The sequence below is a fragment of the Salvia splendens genome, chromosome 5 (genome assembly GCF_004379255.2).
Source record: "Salvia splendens isolate huo1 chromosome 5, SspV2, whole genome shotgun sequence".
In the NCBI taxonomy this organism is placed as follows: domain Eukaryota; kingdom Viridiplantae; phylum Streptophyta; class Magnoliopsida; order Lamiales; family Lamiaceae; genus Salvia; species Salvia splendens.
In genome coordinates this window covers 34,451,392-34,470,344 of record NC_056036.1, presented here as the reverse complement: position 1 = coordinate 34,470,344, position 18,953 = coordinate 34,451,392, and the positions used below count along the sequence as shown (strand labels likewise).

The window sequence follows — 18,953 nt, the reverse complement described above, 5'->3', positions numbered from 1 at the left end:
GAATTCCAAAAATGCCCTTTGGCTATTATTTTTTATAAAAATCTGCAAGATTATTTAAGCCATAAGATTAATTTGGAGTATTAAGATGTGTGGCTGAGATTTGTTCTCTAGTTATACACTTAAGATTAGTTATATCTTGATCACTACCTATATATATATATATATATATATTTGTATGTTCATTGTAATCTTTGTGTTTGTTTTTTAAAAATTTGTGGCCATGGTTACTTTTCATTTCTTTTTATATTTTGTTGCTATTAGTAAATTGTTGGTTTTGCGTGGAGTATTTTGTTGGCCAAAACTGTTTATCGTGGTTTCATAAGTTTATGTTCTTAACTATAGTAGTACTCCATATTTAATTGCTTCAATTGTTTGGACTTGATAACTATGTTCAAGTAATGTTATTATGTATAATATGGACAATGTGTAAGAAATTTATGGGTATTAGCCGGAATGATTTTAGTTTTTAGAAAGTGGATGCACAAAATAAAATTAAATTACAACAATTTATAAACATTTTAACATCAAATTGCAGCGTCAATTATTTTAGTCTTGAAACCCTAATTCTTTTTTTATTGAGTTGGGATAGGGGAATGATGTGATTTGGTATTTCCGAAAAGAACAATTATTCACGTCTTACTTTGAGATTGTAAATCCTATAGTTTTTATACATCTAAATTTAATATCAATAGACAGCTCATTTTCTGTAATTATATGTAACTTCTCGATCATACAGATTGAAATGTATTTTATATAGACGACTATAACACTACCAAATATCCGTTGTAGTCTAGTTGGTTAGGATACTCGGCTCTCACCTGAGAGACCCGGGTTGAAGTCCCGGCAAAAGAACAATGTATTTTTTTACTATTCCAATTTTTATTTATTTTAAATAATTTTGACATAAGATCCATATACGCATTATCATAGTATATAATGTCAAAAATGAGTCAAATCTATTCAATATTATTTGCATTGGCAATAAGATATCAATCCTATAATACATTAAATATTTTATCGTTAATCAAATTTCAAAGAATAAGTTAAATAAGAAATGGAGAAGAGAGATGTAATATAATTACTCATGATTTGAGTCTTCTTTCGACTCAATCCCACTATAAATTTGAAGTGTTCACGTGTGCTGTGTACTGCTGTTATTTAATTTACCATTGATTACCATTCTATTGCTAAAATTGTCATTCAAATCATTTGCAAATTGAAACCTCCCTTTCTAACCCAAGATTGAGCTGAGCCATTGGTCATAAGGTAGAGGCAATTGCAATATTCTATAGCCCTAAATTTTCAACATTTTCCAGTAACCGTTCCAACTTCCAACTCATCACACAATTTCATGATAAAAGCAAATACACTGCTTATCAATAGACAAGTAATTTGTTCAGCTAGAAGCAGGAATGGAGTAAGCATTTAAGGGTTACAACATTGTTCCTTTCTCCGCCATTTCAGAGACATTGACAGAGTGCAGGAAGTCATGCATTCGTCACGCAGCTCAAACTATGGGCACAAATGGCTCTTTCCTGCAAAGGGATCTGGCTGAGAAAGGATTCACACGAAAGAGAGAATGGCTCGAGAGAAGGAAAAAGAGGAGCCATTCACGCTCCATCTTGAAGCTTCAGTTAACACACCATGCAATTGTATCATAGAAGCTCGGTGTGTATAAGAGTATCTTTTTTTCCATTACTGCTCACTTTAGAACTCAAAATCTATTGTGAGATCAGAATCAATGCTTTTGCTTCTGAGAAACAAAACGGATACCTTGCTTCCCAAGTTCAAAATTCTTAGTCTTTCCATCATCTAGAGAGACAGCTACAATTGATGCACCCTCAGCCTCAAAGACATCAACCACGGTTCCCCTATGCCTGGAAAAAGAAAACAGAGAAAGAAAAGAGACATCAAATGAAGGTTTTGATGGAGTTAATCAAAACGAGAGAGAAGATGGAAATAATAACGAATCATTGGCAGCCAAAACATGCTTCTTAACACTTCTGAAAGTCCATGGCGAGAATTGACCTCTTGAGCATGAGCCTTACACAAAAAGTGCTATGAAAAATATGAGGTGTTGGATGAAAATGTTTATTGATGTCCATTGGAGAATATTAAAAGGATACAAATAAAAAATCTACATATTCGCAATACTCCAAATGGGGTCGGGATAGTTAGGTTTATTTAAGTCAATTTTAAAAAGCCACCAAGCAAGAGCACATAATTTTCAATTTAAGATTTTCCCCAAACAAGTTGTAAATCTTGTTAATGCATTGCTTCAATATCATAATGAGGACTTGAAACAAGGAAGTATGTGAGGCTCTTCAAATTCGAAAAGAAACAGATTGAATTTGAAATTTTGGCCCCCAATAAAGAACACAAGTACTATGTATGAAGTCTAGCGGAAATTTTATGCTACTCTTCAAACCCAGATTTTCTGAAAGAAGTGAAGGAAACTTACCAGGTATTGTTGGATGACTGATGAATCTCAACTCTTTTCCCAGCAGCATCTTTCCCCAATTTTTGAAGTATCCAGTTGGCATCAGTAAACTCCTTTATTGTGTTATCTTCATGCTGCTGAGATGTGTCTCCGTCACCTAGTGCTGGTCTCCTTCTCTTCGACCTTTGACCCCTGGTATAAGTGATATCCCCCTTTCCAGATACTCGCAGAGAATCTGCATTACTCATATTACCTTGATCATTTTGGTTTCCTGTGTTTGAGTTCTTTGGAATTCTAAATATCAAATGAGGCTTGTGGCCTTCTGAAGACGCCTGTGACGTGGGCGGAAAGCTACTATTTTCTTCAACCAACTCACTAGACATGGTAGGCACATCATCTCCACTCTTGATTGAAGAATGTTTGTTCCTCCGAGTACCTGGGAATTCTGGTCCCCACCTTGCTGATGCACCATCTTCAGTAGTTCTTTTACCCAGCAAAGAATGTGCACCCTGTGGATTATCAGATTCAAATGCCTTTGAAAATCCTCCTGCGTGTTTTAAGCTGATGTTAGAGGATTCTGAGTTGACATTTTTGAACTTTATCAACAGGCCCTCTTTTTCTTGCAATTTGGAGCTTTTGATTTGACCAGCATGATTCATTTTGTGATCTGCAATATATAGAAGGCAACAAAACCATTTAACAAGACTATACAGATAAATTATAGAGAGGCGGATAATGGAGCAGTGAGCACGGCATTTCTGAAATTCAGCATGACTTGCCTTTTGTATCCCCATAAGTAGTTGCAGTGCTGGCCCTCTCAATGCTCTCATGATGTTTCAGTTGACTCGCATCTTCAGTGCCCACTGGAACAATAAAGAAAATTTGTTTAGTGCGCTATCTTATATTATCAAAAAAAAGCATGACTAACACTAATTTCTGTACAATCTCTCTTTGTCATTATGATAGAGATCATGTCCTTGCTGTATTTTTTTTGCTGTGTATTGTGTCAAAAAAAGCATGACTAACACACTTAATGTGTGGGACCAAAAAATTTTTTTGAGCAAATGTACAAGACCAAATTTGGACTTTAGTCTTAAGTATAACATCTATAAATACATTAGCAATTTCTATTTCTATCTAAGACTGATAAGGTTTGGAAATCAAATAAGGTCAGCCAGATCAATCATTAAGATTTCACTTGGTGTATATGGTAAGTAATAAATCTTATGGTGTTTCTGTACAAACTAAAAGTAGACTGCTCATGTTTACAACCCATCTGAATTTAGCACGTGGAAAGGACCAAGACACTAAGCAGTAACAGGCCAACATCATTATTCAAGAGAACATATTTGTCAAGCCTTTCGAGGATATGTAGAATTGCATATATCCTTAATATGGAGGAATGACATTGCAAAGAGAAAAACAACAATTGAAAAACTGAACTGTGAGTTTATCAAAAGATGCTAGAAAAGGAAACCTTTTTTCATGAATCACGCCTAGCAAGTTTCTACATGTTAAGCTCATCTTTCTTACTGTACCTCTTTAGTTTGAAGCTGGACATAACTAGTCAAAGTAAAGGGACTTTTCATAAATGATGTTTCTTAGATACATTTAAGTACATATAAGGAAATGGAAAAGGTACATAACATTTTAAACCAACTCAAGTGCAAAATTCAAATTTACAAGGTTTATAGTTCCCAGATTTTTACCATAAAAATTCTCAGGTTTTGAAGATCATCCTATAATTTTCTTTTAAATCTAAGAGCAGTAACATATTTCGAGGATGAAAGCATAATCCGCGGGTTACACGTCCTTAAATATCACTAACTTGAAAGATCAAGTACCCAACTATATACTGATAAATAATACTCCCTCCGTCCCAGGTTAATTGATTTGTATTTCTTTTCGGGACATTCTAGGTTAATGGACTCATTTCCTTTTGTGGCAAAAAATTAACTCTCTTCTCTCTCATACTTTATTATCTCACAATTTAACTCACTAAACATCTTTTTCTTAATTCTAGTACGCAAAAGAAATGCATCAGTTAACCCGGGATGGAGGCAGTAGTAGTTTGTATTATTAAAACCCTCTCAGGCTCACTGTATAGCAGACCACAAATCCTCACCCGTGGTTTATGCAACCTCAAACAAAGTATGCATTCTGAAAAGGTTTACCAGTTGTAAAAGCAAAATAATTCATATATAGCTGAGTACATACCATTTGAATATCGTCCCTTTTTTAGACTGGAAGCTTCAGATGTAGGAGGACTATTTGCATTCCTATTTCGGCCACCCAAATGTATGACAAGCTTTGGGCCCTGCCCAGTTTTCAGCATTCCACTATGACTATCCTCGCTATTAGTCAAACTTTGAGGTTTGTTGTTATTTATTTTGATAGTCCTGGATGTCTTAGTTCCAGGAGCTACAATCACCTCATCAACATGTTTGTGATTAGAGATTGCAGCCTCACTGATTGCTTCAGTTAAGATTCCAGCTCCAGATGAAGAAGTTGCATGCTCTTCAGAGAGTTGATTTTTTTCATTCTTGTTATCACTGCTTTTATATCCAAAAGGTTTACCATCAGTGTGTCTGCCAAAATTCTCTGTGTTGGTTCCATTGGTAAAAGATATTTCATTTCTCTTCTTCTTGCCATGCTTCTTATTTGAAGATTTCTTTCCATATTCTTTAGTCCTTCTTGGTGATTTTTCATCCCGCCCTTTGTGGGAAAACTTCAAAGAACGGTTATATTCATTCTTTCGTGATGCAGGATCACTCTCTTCATCATCTGAAAAAGGTGAAATGTCAAAAATTTCTTCCTGTGTAGGCAACCCAGCATCTGCTCTCAAGCTGGCTATCAAATCCCTATCAGCTTCATCTCTCCGTTTCCAAAGTTCCTGAACAGCCTCCTCAGGATTCTTAACCTGGACAGACATGGAAGTATAAAATATAATTATGAAAAAAAGAGAGCCAGTGATAAAGCATAAAATTCAGTTCAGGGGGCCAACTACGGTAAAAACAAGAATGTATAATTTTTACAAAAATGAAAAAGTCACAATAACATTAATAAATATTTTATGAAAACCATTTCGCATTGATCATTAATTGTTTGATAAAGTTACTTATAATATTTCACTTATATTCTTCATATTTTATAACTATTACACATAGTAACTTAACTGTTAACACTAATAAGAAGCTCGATAAGTTATGGAGTAATAAATAATGCAAAAGAAAATCTGCAACCAAAATTATTAGTAGAAAATATGTTCAAAAGTTTCACATAGTAATTTTTTACTCTAATCAAAGCAAAACATAAGTAATATTTTAACAATTAAAACAAATAGAAATAAAGAAATTAAAGTGTGTACAAAGAAACTATAAATGCCCAATATAAAAAACTAAACTAATCCAACTAAGCTTAAAAATCAAGATAATTGTCCTTTGTTTTTTTAAAATGTCTCCTAAAAAAATGTCTAATAGTATTGCATAAAAACACCCTAGTTGAAATGTTTATTTTGGACACGGAGATTAAAGAATGAGTGTTTAGTGAGCTGAGTGGAGAGGAAATAGAGTAGGAAAGAGAATAAAGTAAATAAGTGAAGAGAGATTAAATGTGTTGATTTTTGTCATAAAGAGAAATTACTCAACTATAGTAGGGGGACCCAAAAAAGGAATACGACTCAATTACGGTGGGACAGAGGGAATAAAACTTAAAGGTAAGTTATTATAAATTCAATTTTATTTTTTACCCAGAAAAAAGATCAGTCAAATTTTGCATTATTCAAAACCAACTGTGAAACGGGAAACCACCTGGCAGCTTTCTCCACGGCATGCAGGACAAACATATTGGAGATTTCCATCGACTTGAAATTGCATATATTTTGCATCACTGAGAAATTAACCATTATAGTAATAAAAAAGAAGTTAATATCTTGAGTAAGAGTCTCAACATTACAAGAGGTTATCGGCGAGGTGAATAAGAACAAAAATCATGCAGATCAAAGGCAAAGCATCTCAAAAATAACTTAAAGTTATTATAACAAAACCGTTCAGCTTATCAGTTTGTGCTGGCTGTGACCGTTGAATTATTAACCTTATTAGATGAAGACAAAGGTTACAATTTGGTAACTTAGCATAGGTACTTTAGGCCGAAAGAGAAACACAGTATAAGCTGTTACTAGTAAAACCTGCATCTTGAGTTCATATGCAAGGCAAGTGCTGGGCTAAGAAAGCGACAAAACTCAAGAGGATCAAAACAGACATAAAAACGCATGATTTACAAGGGTAAATTGAATCGGTAAGATCAACTTCATGTGTCTTCTCATGCAGATTAAGAGAAGGGAACAAGACGTTGCAAACTTTCTCCTATTTTCATGAACAAAAACTAATGGTTCCAGATTTACTGTTCTTTTTTTCTAGGATTTTTGAATCCATGGTGATTGAAAAATTGGAATTCTCAAATTTAGAGTCTAGAAATCTGGCCTTAGGTTTGACACTCCACTTTCATCCCACCAATTTTTTGTTTTCTTCTCATGCTAACGGCCTATAACTCTGTTTAGGATTATTTCTTTTTTGTCCTCTGCTAAGCAAGAATATAGTGACATTATCTTATAATTTTATACCTAGCAACAAAAAACATCACTTTCTAAGCCATTATATTTTTCTTCCAGAGTGGAGTCGATAAAAAAAATTATGTCAGACAGCTGATCCATACCCTTCCTCCTTCCACAAAATACTATCTTATGGACCTTATGGTGAAAGGGGGCTGCAATGAGTTACAACTTGCACTGCCAGAACGAACATAAGGACACTTTCACAACACTTAGGCAAAGGTGAATACAAAAGCTCTACAGTTCATAATAACAAACTTATTCTTATATATGGCATGAACATTGGTTAAGAAAAGCATCTCGTCACTCGTGCTTTGAATTCACTGTTTCCCTTTCCAACATCCGTACTGACATGAACCGATTAGGTGTCTTGTTACTTCTTGTTAAGTTGTTATACAAGATAAATATGTAATTTAAGTGGTGACATACAAACCGTTGCAGGGTATCTGGGACCAAAAATGCTCTTGATTAAAGCAGATCAATTACATGAACCAAATTTTCATCACATAACACAAAAACAAGAATTTTAAAAAGTAAATAACAGAATCCATATACAAGATAAGAAGAAAAGACCTGATTCCATCACAAGGACAGTGCACCCAGTGTTGACAGATATCACAACAAACCATTGGAGTTGACTCGGAATCTCTATATACCTACAGTTTTCAGTGGAACAATATGTAATCAGCTTATACTGCTCGAACAGGCTGGGATCTGCTACATCATGTGTCCAGTATGGAGGCAACTCTAAGAAGATGCAAAATTGAGAGAGAAATAAATTAACAGGTGGACACAGCATTTTACCTTCAAACAGACCGGGCAATAGTTTCCCTTGACAAACAATCTTCCACAAGCATCACAACAAGTGTACCCCAAAAACCACCTGCAACCATTACATTCCAAATCAATAAGAAGTGGCCTGCTTTAAAGTTTCTCACACCGACTATTTTTTCGGAAATGACAGTTAGACAATTGAGCTATTTATTTATTAAAACTTTGGCATTGTAACAAATGATGCGTAACATTTTTCTTATCAACTTGTATTTTCTCAACAGAAAAACCTCCAGTTCCTGTACATATGGTGATAATACATGAGGAATACAATAAATCACACATAAAAAACAATACGACCAACCCTCAATAATCTGTAGGATGTAATCCATGGAAAACTACTAATCTCCAACGGATGCCAAGTTCAGCTTCCTCATTATACATTTTTAGCAGATAAAGATTATAGATGCAGTTCCAAACATAAGAACGGAGTTCAGATTCAAATTCATATCAGGGTACAGTTCCATGACCATTATCAAATATCAAGTACTAATATTGAGAAGCCCAGAGACCCTAAAAGAAGCCACAAAAAAAAAACTTCTTTACACAGAGAACAGAGAGGTACAGATTAGTGCATAAAAATGCATACCGCACACTTAGGCCATTTCCAGGGACAGAAGAACCGCAGCTGTGGCAATTTGTATGTTTTGGGCATAAGTATGGCCCATGGCCAACATTCTGCACGAATTGCGAGTGAAATATATAAGCTCGTTGATTGTTGAAAAATATTGCCAAAATAAGAAATACAGTGCACCTTATGTGGAGGTTGCTGACAGTAACAGTGGTGTGCACCATCACACCTCTTACAGAACATAAACTTATTTGGATCTCCAGTTTTTCGGCAGACCTATAGTGATCAAAATAATAAATGTAAAAAAATATCAAGGTCAAGACAGCATTATTCTACCAACCACTTAAGTAACTAGAGGCTATACGGGAATTTTAACCAAATATAAAATCAAACAAATGCAAAAGGATGTCTTCCTTGATTACACTCCTGATTTTCAACTGTTAGGCAAGACAATTATTTCTACTGTAAAATAATGGTCTCTAACAACACTTTAATACAAGATCCATGGCATGCTTTGTATCAAAACACTAGATACTTCTCCATATTGATTTGAAGTGACTCTGTGATTGTCAAGATTGCAATCTCACTAACGTATCAAAAGAAATAATTATGTGATTTTGAAATAAGGAGACTGCATTTACCTCACAAATTCGACAAGAGGGGCAAGTCCAAGAACTCCAGTGAAAAATATCTGCAATAAACAATTGATCAGAAAATATACAAGCATCCCATTAAAGTTTCTTTCAGCGTGAAAAGTACCTCTATTTCGAGACCAAGCTTTCAGACAGCTCCTGTGATACTTCTTCCCACAACTTTTGCAAGATAGCATCTTTCTTGCCCTTTCACTTCCTGCATTTTCACCAGAGAAGCATAGCAGGCATACTACCTTGGAATTGGACTGGCCTTGCTCAGCATCTTTTGCAGATACCTGCTACACAACTCCATCAGAAACTCCCTCAATGCAATCAACAGACTAATAAACTAATACTTATATTCATATTTACATGCCATCCTCAATAGTATGACCAGACCATGGAGAAAACACACCAAATTCCAAAATTCAAATGACAAAAACATGAAATCACTACAATTCCTAAAGCGAGATATAGAAAACTGACCACCAAATCACCAGACCCAAACCTCCTCGAATAATCCTCTCCAATAATCGACGCAGCAGCACCTTGCTTCTGCAGCTTCACCCTCTTCAGCTGAGATGAAGCTGCAGGTACCTCCGCCTCCTCGCCTCCAAATTGCAGGCGTGGAGGAAGCGAAGCAGGCGATTTAACCGCCACCTTGGGGACCTGAACCTGCACCGTGGCATTCTCCCTGGCCTTAATCAGCCATGGATCATTCAAGAAACGATCAATCGCATGAACCTCCTGCAAGAAATCGCCCCTCCCATTCTCGCTCTGCAAGCTCCGCGGAAAACCCAAAGCGCAGAAACATACCCGCCGGCTGCATTACATAAAATCTTACATCGCAGTGGCAAAAATAGCGGTGGTATCTATAAACAAAAAATTTATAAAAATAAAAAATAAAATAAAATAATTGGGCTGAGTCCATGAGATAGAAGTGTACCAGGTAATTGGACAGGCGACATGAAATGCCATATAACAGAGAAGGAGGGAAAATTTTTGGGTGCTAGTATTATTTGTATATAAAAATTTAAAACAAAATATTAACCTTTTGTTTTGGGGAAAATAATTTGGGAACTGAATTGGAAAGTGAAATTCTAGGGTAAGAGAGAGAAGATAATGGACATTGACGATTTGGGAATGTTAATGGGTCCTCGCTTGCAATTATCATAATTATATACTTTCGACTTTGCACCCCTTCTTTACGGATAATTATAATCTGGACCCTATAATAACTATATTCACATTTGGAGTTAATGCACTCATTTTCAAAACTACTAATTTTGGCTTCGCTGCTTTTCGACAAACTAAATATATAAGTGTTGTTGCTGCTCACACAGTCATTTAGAATGATAAAATAAAATATAAATATTCATCAACTTCCATCAATTATCCATTTTTTAACCAAAATATGCATAAACTTTTGATCAATTCTAATTGACTACAATTACATCAACTCTCTTACATTTACCAAAATATCCATTTTTTATTCTGGTCCCACATTCACATTCAGTGCTTTTCGGCAAGAGCAGGAGTCGTGCTAACGGCATGGGGAGCAACGTGCTCGTCGCTGCGCTCTTGCCTACGAGCAAGCGACGTGGCATTTTCTGGTTGGCCAACAACAATGCCATTGGATTATCTTTTTTTAAAAAAATCAAAAAATCTAAAAAATTCAGATTTAAATAAAAAAATGTTTTCCCACTTTCTAATAAAATATTCCATTTTTTCACTTTTAATTTATTTTTTCATTATTTTTATCACAAAATTCACATTTTCATCTACAAATATCTCTCATTTCAACCCAAAAAATCACGCTACCCTTACAACTCTCTCAATCTCATTTTCTCTCAATTCTCACTCTTTCTCTCTTGCAAACATGTCCGGCGAATACCCCTTCGGCTCCGGCGGATGGAACCACGATTGGTTCGGCGGTTCGTCATCCACCTCGCCGAATACGAAGTTCTCTCCCCCTCCTCTTACCCAAGGCTCGCAAATTCGGGGTGGCTACAGACCTTGCCCCAACCAACAGTCGTCATCGAACTAGTGTTCTTTAAATTTCCACGGATGTAATTTTTAATTTTTAGGATTTTAATTATGTAATTTTAATTTTTTAATAATTTGTAATAGTATTTCAGGTATTTTGAATGCATTTTAATATTGTAGAAATATTTTTAGTAATTGAAGTATTTAAATTGAATATTAGAATGGTGAGACTCATGAGTAGTGTAAGAGCTTGCCTTGCAGAAGAGCACGAATGCAGTTGTTGTGCTCTTGCGGAAGAGCAGAGAATTAAAAATGAATAAAGGTGGGTCTGGGCCCACATCCGTGCTCTTGCGCAAGATGCTCTTATTCTCTTTCTCTCTCAGAATTAAGGAAGGATTGGTACGGTTTAACGTATTAAAACCAACATACCGTATACCATATATACAAAATTTGATATAAGTAAAAATCATATATTTACCTTATTGAACTTTTTGGTATGCCGAATTTTAGGTATGATCAATTTTAATAGTAATACAATACCAAATTATTGATATACTGTATCAAAATTTGGTAAACTATAATTTTACGCTATATTAAATTTTAGTACGGTATACCGCAACACTGTTATTGTCGACTTCACTTTTGCCGCCTGCAAGGCCGACACCTCCGACAAGAAGATGAGGAGGCGAATGTGCATCTAGCCCTCAAAGTAAATTTTTCTTGGAATGTCTTCCATTTAAAAATAAATAAATAAATAAATGTTGCTATGGTAGTAGCTAAAAACAAAGCTGTTCAAAAACATTGGCAAGAACAACCATTGCAATGTTACTGGAATTTTTTTTCTAAAAGATTATCCATAATAGTATTTTCATTTTCTCCCGTAATGATTTAAACTCTCAAACTTGTTGGATGAAAGATAAACGTCTTATCAATTGATTCGTATTTTACCGTCACACTTACACGTATTAGCTGTTGTTGTTGTTGAAACTGACTCATTTTCGGCATAAGTAACATTTTGTTGAAAGTGAAACGTTTTTCTCTTTGGGTTGTTCCATTAAAAATGAAATGCTTCTTAAAATGAAAAAAACGTCATCTCTACTTTTTCATCTTTCTGGCTTTATTTTCTCTCCATTAACTCACAAAACAACACCATATAAAATCTTATGACGAAAAGCAAATGTTTCATTTCTAATGGAACAGGGTATGTTATAAATCATTTTAGATTGTACTTGCATATGCTCAATTCCTCAGATATTTAAGGTGAAGTTTCTCCTCAACCATAAATCCTAATTCTCATAAAACTTTGATACTATTTGCATTCAATCATTTCTTCTGTCAAATTGTCACAATAGTAATTCAGGGTAAAAAATTCTAAGAACATACATGACATATACATTAATACATATACATATATCACAGAATAAAATACATGATCGACTGATCAAGAATCTTATTGTATCATCACCAAGTTTGTCCAGCCATAGACATCCATGCACAGTAAGCACACACAATCTTCTGAGACATGTAGATATACACAGCAAACGATAGGCTCATCAGAGTTAGATCCATCCAATCTCCCTTCATTTTTGGACTTAGATTATCTTGCAGCCCCTTTCCAATTTGCTCAACGCCAAACAAAAGCTTCTGCAACTTCATGCCGTTGTCTTCCTTAGCTCCCTTGTCCGTTTTCTCGTCGGCTGGCTTGCGACTCTGGCAGGAGACAACGGCGATCATTTGCGGGTTTCTTGTGGTGGTGTTGACTAGAAGTGGCTTGTGTTTGTGGTGGCATAAATGGCCGAGTGAGAGGGCAGCCATGGATGAAGCTTAATTAGCCAAGGCAGTTTATGACATTATATTCTTGCAATAGGAGATTGATTTTGGTGGTTTTGAGAAATGGGGAACAGATATATTGAGCTTTGCCCTTTTTTGTTTGTTGAGAAAATATCTGAGTAAGAGAATTCTAAGTGTGGATAAGATGAAGGTGTGTATGGGCCTCCTTGTTTTGAAAGAGAGCAAAAGGACGAGGGGTTTGTCCATGCCAACAAGCAATTTTTCGTGTAATGAAGTTTAGATACTAGTAAACGATTGTCATGTTTTGTTACACTCCATCGTCTTAAAAAAATAGACATAAATATTACAAATTTCAATGTATAATTGATAAAGTAAAAGTAAGAGAAAAGAAAAATAGTGAAAATATTGTTAGTGGATTATAACTTCCATATTATTATTGATATTATTATTGATGTGTAATTGGTTAAATATTTTTCCAAAAATTGACATAGTTTATCTCACTTTTTTAGGCAGCAATAAATTTTACTTTACCAAATTTTTGATTAGTTAAATTAAATCGAATATATTTACATGGATATATTGCCAATACAAACGTACTACGGAGTATAATTTAATGGTGGAAAATGAGTAGTACTAATAAAGAAGACATTGAGAATTTTTTTTCTGCTGGAGTGCGTTTAAGTCACTAATAGTCTATTATTCTAGGAATAAATTAATATTTGTTCTTCTACTATAAAAACGTTTCGAGAATCAAATTGTACTATTTAAAGTTTTATTAATTTATTTGTATAATAATCTATTGTATTAATCAAATTATTTATTAATTTTTTCTGTAATTATTCGTCTCATATTTTATTTTCGGTCGGTCTACTAATACATATTCATTTATTTTTTACTAATTTTTAAAATAGGTTTCTCATTCCACTCCTATTTTATTATAAGTTAATACTCCATATAAAATGACGCACATTCCATTAACTTTTTTCTTTACATTTTTAATATTCGAAATGAGCCAAAGTGGGATAAGTATTATCAAATGGATGAAGTACCATATTTATATTAAATTAATATTATAACAACTCAATTTGCGAACTCTTAGGATATCAAGATATCATGTTCTTCGGATTCTCAAATCGAAAATACTTGATACACCATTGTGGACTACTAGTACATTAGAGAAGGCTAGTAGCTACTAGAGATTCAAAAGCATCGCGTGTTTTACCGTATTTGTCGTTAATTTTCAACACCGGCTCATTTCAATTTCTAGTTCCGTCCCTGCTTATTAGTTAGGCCATAAGAGAAGAATTTACTAATTAAATCATCTGATATACTACTACGCCATTAATGTTTCAACTTATAGTGCGTTGGTTATTGATTTTATTTGGGCTTAATCAATTGAAGTTTCAGTTCACAGTCGTTAATCCAATGTAATATCATGATAAAAATTCGTGGATTCATCTATAAATTAATTAATGATAAGTGGAACAAAATATGATGTTTATATAATGATTTTAGTTTTCACAGTCATGTATGTTTGTTTCATTTGCCATCGTTTTTATCATTGTTTGTTACTCTGAGAGGCTCTATAATAAGTGGAACAAAATATGATGTTTATATAATGATTTTAGTTTTCACAGTCATGTATGTTTGTTTCATTTGCCATCGTTTTTATCATTGTTTGTTACTCTGAGAGGCTCTATAATAAGTGGAACAAAATATGATGTTTATATAATGATTTTAGTTTTCACAGTCATGTATGTTTGTTTCATTTGCATCGTTTTTATCATTGCTTGTTACTCTGAGAGGCACTCCCACCCAATGACGGATCTAGAAAATAGAAATTTCAGGGTCGAATAAAAGAATAAAAAGTATAGTATTATAATATTTAATTACTACTATTATTTTGAAAAATATTTTTAAAATAATTGTTATAAAAAATTACTACTACAATTTAAAATTCACTTTTATTTTGTTATGCACGTTAGTTAACTTCATATTTTGAAAATATAAGGAATACATCATACAACTATAATTTACTCAGAAACTACTAAAGCTATAAATGAATTACACGTAAATTAAACTAGCATATACTCCACTTAAATATATTAATTAGTTAGTATAACAATAAATTTTAAAAAATGAATAGTAATAAATACTACAACGGCGCCTCTCTTCTTCCACTACAATTCTCATTATGCAACTTTTTCTCATCAAGCTTCCTTCTTGAATTTAACTTTCTCCTTAATTTCATTCTTTTTCTTCACTTCCACAATAACACTTAATCTCTATTTCTCTCCCCTCCTTTCTATTTTTCTCTAATTTTTCAGTTACTCTCTTCCTCATTTCTCTTCAATAGAGATGAAGGTACCTTTCGTGGGATCGGAAGGCGGAGTTGCCCTTAGTTGGATGTCGATTATGGAGCATTGGAGCTTCACAGCGGCACTCATGGACCTGCGATGGGTCAGCAGACCTCATACAATTCCACCTACCTCTGGGTCCGTTATTAACCATTTCTTATACGGAGTATAAGAATAAATGAATATTGGTTTCTAGATTATAAGATATAAAAGCCGCGCGTTATACAATCTAAAAGAAAGAATACAAAGGAAATGACTGAAACTGAATTAAAAGGAAAATTCGAAACAGTAAACTGTAAAAGTATTTAGTCGAGTCGAGGAGTCCTCTTTCCGCAAGACGAGATACGCCTCGATAGTGCTCTCGGATTGGCGTTTCGTCCCAAAAGATAAAACGGCTATGTCTCTGGTGAAGCAGCACCGCTATCAGCAGAGCTCCGACGAACTGGATGGAAGAGAGGGCATAGCTTCGACAGAAGGAGAATGTAGAGAGAGGGAGAGAGCTTATGCTGTTATGCTTGTAAATGATTTTGTGTGTTGAAATGCATTGAATGACTAGTATATTTATAGGCTCAGTTCACTGCAGGGGGTTAACAGCCATGATGGCTGTCATCATTGCGAGGCTTTAACCGCCGACCGTTATAAGGCGTTACGAGAGCTGAGAGGTTGATCCTGAACGAACGTATCGGGACACGCTGCCCGTCTAGGTTCGCTCACGGCGTGGAACCTAGAATTATTACATGTAATAATCCTTCTTATTAAATATTGGTTTAATAAGCTTGTTAGATAGTTTGCAATTTTGCACAGCTTTAATCCATTATTTATCACTTACAGGGAATCAGATTTGAGAAAATGAATATACCACGGTCATCTACTCCGAACGTAGATCGATGATATATCATTTAATTTCACAAAATTAAATGTCTTGTTGGAAATATTATTGGTCAAAATCCTTTGACCGGGCATACGATTCCAACAATCCCCGCATGAGTGGAAATAGCCAAATGCATATGCATACAGACACAAGCTCAACCCTCGAGAGGTATATAAGCATAAGGATATGTAGTTTTTAGCTTTGAACCATCCATAGTCAACGCCATCGGATACACAAGCGCCCTAGTAGCGCGATGCTTTGAACTATTCCTCCACGGTGTGCACCGAGACAATGGTGTTAACACTTAAACACCTCAACCTCATTTGTTCTCACGTTTTGTGTTCTCTGCGGCCTTGGACACCACTTTCGATTCATAAGTGTGTTATTTGAAGCGGCCACACTTCACACTTATATAGGTAATTCCTAGTCGAGTATCTTGCCCTACTCGGTCTTTTTGAGAACTCAATCTCCTTGAGATCCTTAGGAGTCATTAAAAGTCATGGACTTAGCCTCACCACTAGGCAAGTTTTCAACACTCTATTGCTCTATAGGGAATAGATGTAGATGAGTGTTTCACACTAACTCTCATAGCTTAGTTTTCCCATTGAACCAAGTTCTTGGGATCTCCAGTCATCATGGTTGGGTTACCACTACGACAATTCTTTAGTTTGTGTATTTCAAACCCATTCCCGCTAGCAGCTTGTTCATTTGATCACGGTTTAACCCTTTGGTTAGCGGATCCGCTAGATTATCTATTGACTTCACATAGTCTATTGTAATCACCCATGTTGTGATCAAATGTCTTACGATATTATGTCGTCGACGAATATGCCAAGACTTACCGTTATAGAAGCCATTATTTGCCCTTCCAATAGCGGCTTGACTATCACAATGAATCAACACTTGGGGCAATGGCTTAGACTAACATGGAATATCTTCAAGGAAGTTCTTAAGCCACTCGACTTCTTCCCCAAATTTATCTAAAGCTATGAATTCCGATTCCATGGTTGAACGGGCTATGCATGTCAGTTTCGTGGATTTCCACGAGACAGCACCACCCCCAATAGTAAAGACGTATCTACTTGTTGAAAGTGAGACTTAGTTTTCGGATATCAAATTTGCAGCACAGATACCGGGGGTATCTCGAACAGTGTAGCCCATGATTTTGAGTATGTTTTAAATATCTCAAAACCCTTACTAGAGCTCTTCAATGCTCTTTGCTTGGATTACTCGTGTAACGACTCAACTTGTTCACGGCACAAGCAATGTCCGGTCGAGTGCAATTAGTCAAATACATAATGCACCCAATGACCAGTGCGTATTCTTCTTGTGCAACAGGTTCGCCTTTGTTATTGCTCAAGTGAACGTCGAGTTCAATTGGAGTCTTAACCGGTGTGCCGTCATAGGCATTGAATTTCTTCAATATTTTCTCAACATAATGAGATTGTGTTAAGATGATTCCATCAGATGTTCTTAGAATTTTCATTCCAAGAATTACATCGGCTAGACCCATGTCTTTCATGTCAAAGTTTATTTTTAACATGGCTTTCGTCTCGTTAATCACTTTAGTGTTACTACCCATGATTAACATGTCACCAACGTAAAGACACACTATAACATATTCGTTATCAGTGTTGTTAATATAGACACATTTGTCACACTGGTTAATTTTAAACCCATTTGATAACATCACATTATCAAATTTCAAGTGTCATTGCAATGACGCTTGTTTCAATCCATATAGGGACTTTACAAGTTTGCATACCTTTTTCTTTTGTCCAAGTACTACAAACCCTTCGGGTTATTCCATATAGATTTCATCTTCTAATTCACCATTTAGAAACACAGTCTTTACATCCATTTGATGAATATCAAGATTGTGCAATGCAACAATCGCGAGAAGCACTTGGATAGATGTAATCCTCGTTACAGGTGAATAGGTATCGAAGAAGTCATGTCCTTCCTTTTATTTAAAACGCTTTACCACTAGTCGTACTTTATATTTATCCATTGTTCCATAGCCTTAAATTTACTTTTAAGTACCCATTTGCACCCTAAAGGTTTAGCATCTTCGGGTAGATCTACAAACACTTAAGTGTGCTTTAGTAAAATTGAGTCGATTTCGCTTTGAACAACTTCTCTCCAATGTAACCCGTCTGGGCCAATAAAGGCTACTTTTATTGATGTTGGTTCTTAATCCAGCATAAAAGCAATATAGTCAGGGCCAAATGATTTTGGTGTTCTGACCCTACTACCACGTCTTAGTACTGCATAAATTGGATCAGGTCTTGCTCGCTTTCGCGATTGAGGTTCTTCATCCACTAACTAGGCCCAAGCACCGAGCCCCACGATCAGGCCCAAAGAACAGTCCAAAGACCAATTGCCAAGATCCAAGTCCAAGGACACGAACACGGGCTCGAGCTCGCGGCGGGGCGGGGCAGGCGGCGGCTGCGCGCGCGTGTGGGCTCTACAGCCCATCTTAGTCCACTAGAATTATTACATGTAATAATCTTTCTTATTAAATACTTGTTTAATAAGCTTGTTACTTTCAATGTGAGATAATTAACTCTCTTAATAAATCTCATGACTTCTCTCATAGCTTAATTAAATAGTTTGCAATTTTGCACAACTTTAATCCATTATTTCTCACTCACCGAGAATCGGATTTGAGAAAATGAATATACCACGTTCATCTACTCCGAACGTAGATCAATGCTATATCATTTAATTTCACAAAAATAAATATCTCGTTGGAAATATTATTGGTCAAAGTCCTTTGATCGGGCATACGATTCCAACAATAAAGTCATTTTTTTTCTAAACATATGACTTAAAGACGAAGTTGATTCATAAATCACTTTTTAA

The 18,953-nt window shown here is 35.2% G+C and overlaps 2 protein-coding genes across 2 annotated transcripts; both read right to left on the bottom strand.

Annotated features, from left to right (window-relative positions):
* Window positions 1–1,267: 1,267 nt before the first annotated feature.
* LOC121804973 lies at window positions 1,268–10,212 on the bottom strand. The gene is made up of 13 exons (XM_042204712.1): window positions 10,030–10,212; window positions 9,570–9,906; window positions 9,211–9,379; window positions 9,093–9,142; window positions 8,635–8,727; window positions 8,470–8,558; window positions 7,854–7,932; window positions 7,623–7,705; window positions 6,250–6,328; window positions 4,658–5,360; window positions 3,220–3,303; window positions 2,462–3,107; window positions 1,268–1,877 (listed from the first exon to the last, which is right to left on the bottom strand). The coding sequence occupies exons 1-13, from the start codon at window positions 10,059–10,061 to the stop codon at window positions 1,739–1,741; spliced, it is 2,583 nt and encodes an 860-aa protein (XP_042060646.1). The 5' UTR covers window positions 10,062–10,212; the 3' UTR covers window positions 1,268–1,738.
* Window positions 10,213–12,530: 2,318 nt separating this feature from the next.
* Window positions 12,531–12,884, bottom strand: LOC121804172. Its single transcript, XM_042203706.1, has one exon. It carries the CDS (start codon window positions 12,882–12,884, stop codon window positions 12,531–12,533), a length of 354 nt encoding a protein of 117 aa, XP_042059640.1.
* Between the last annotated feature and the right edge of the window lie 6,069 nt (window positions 12,885–18,953).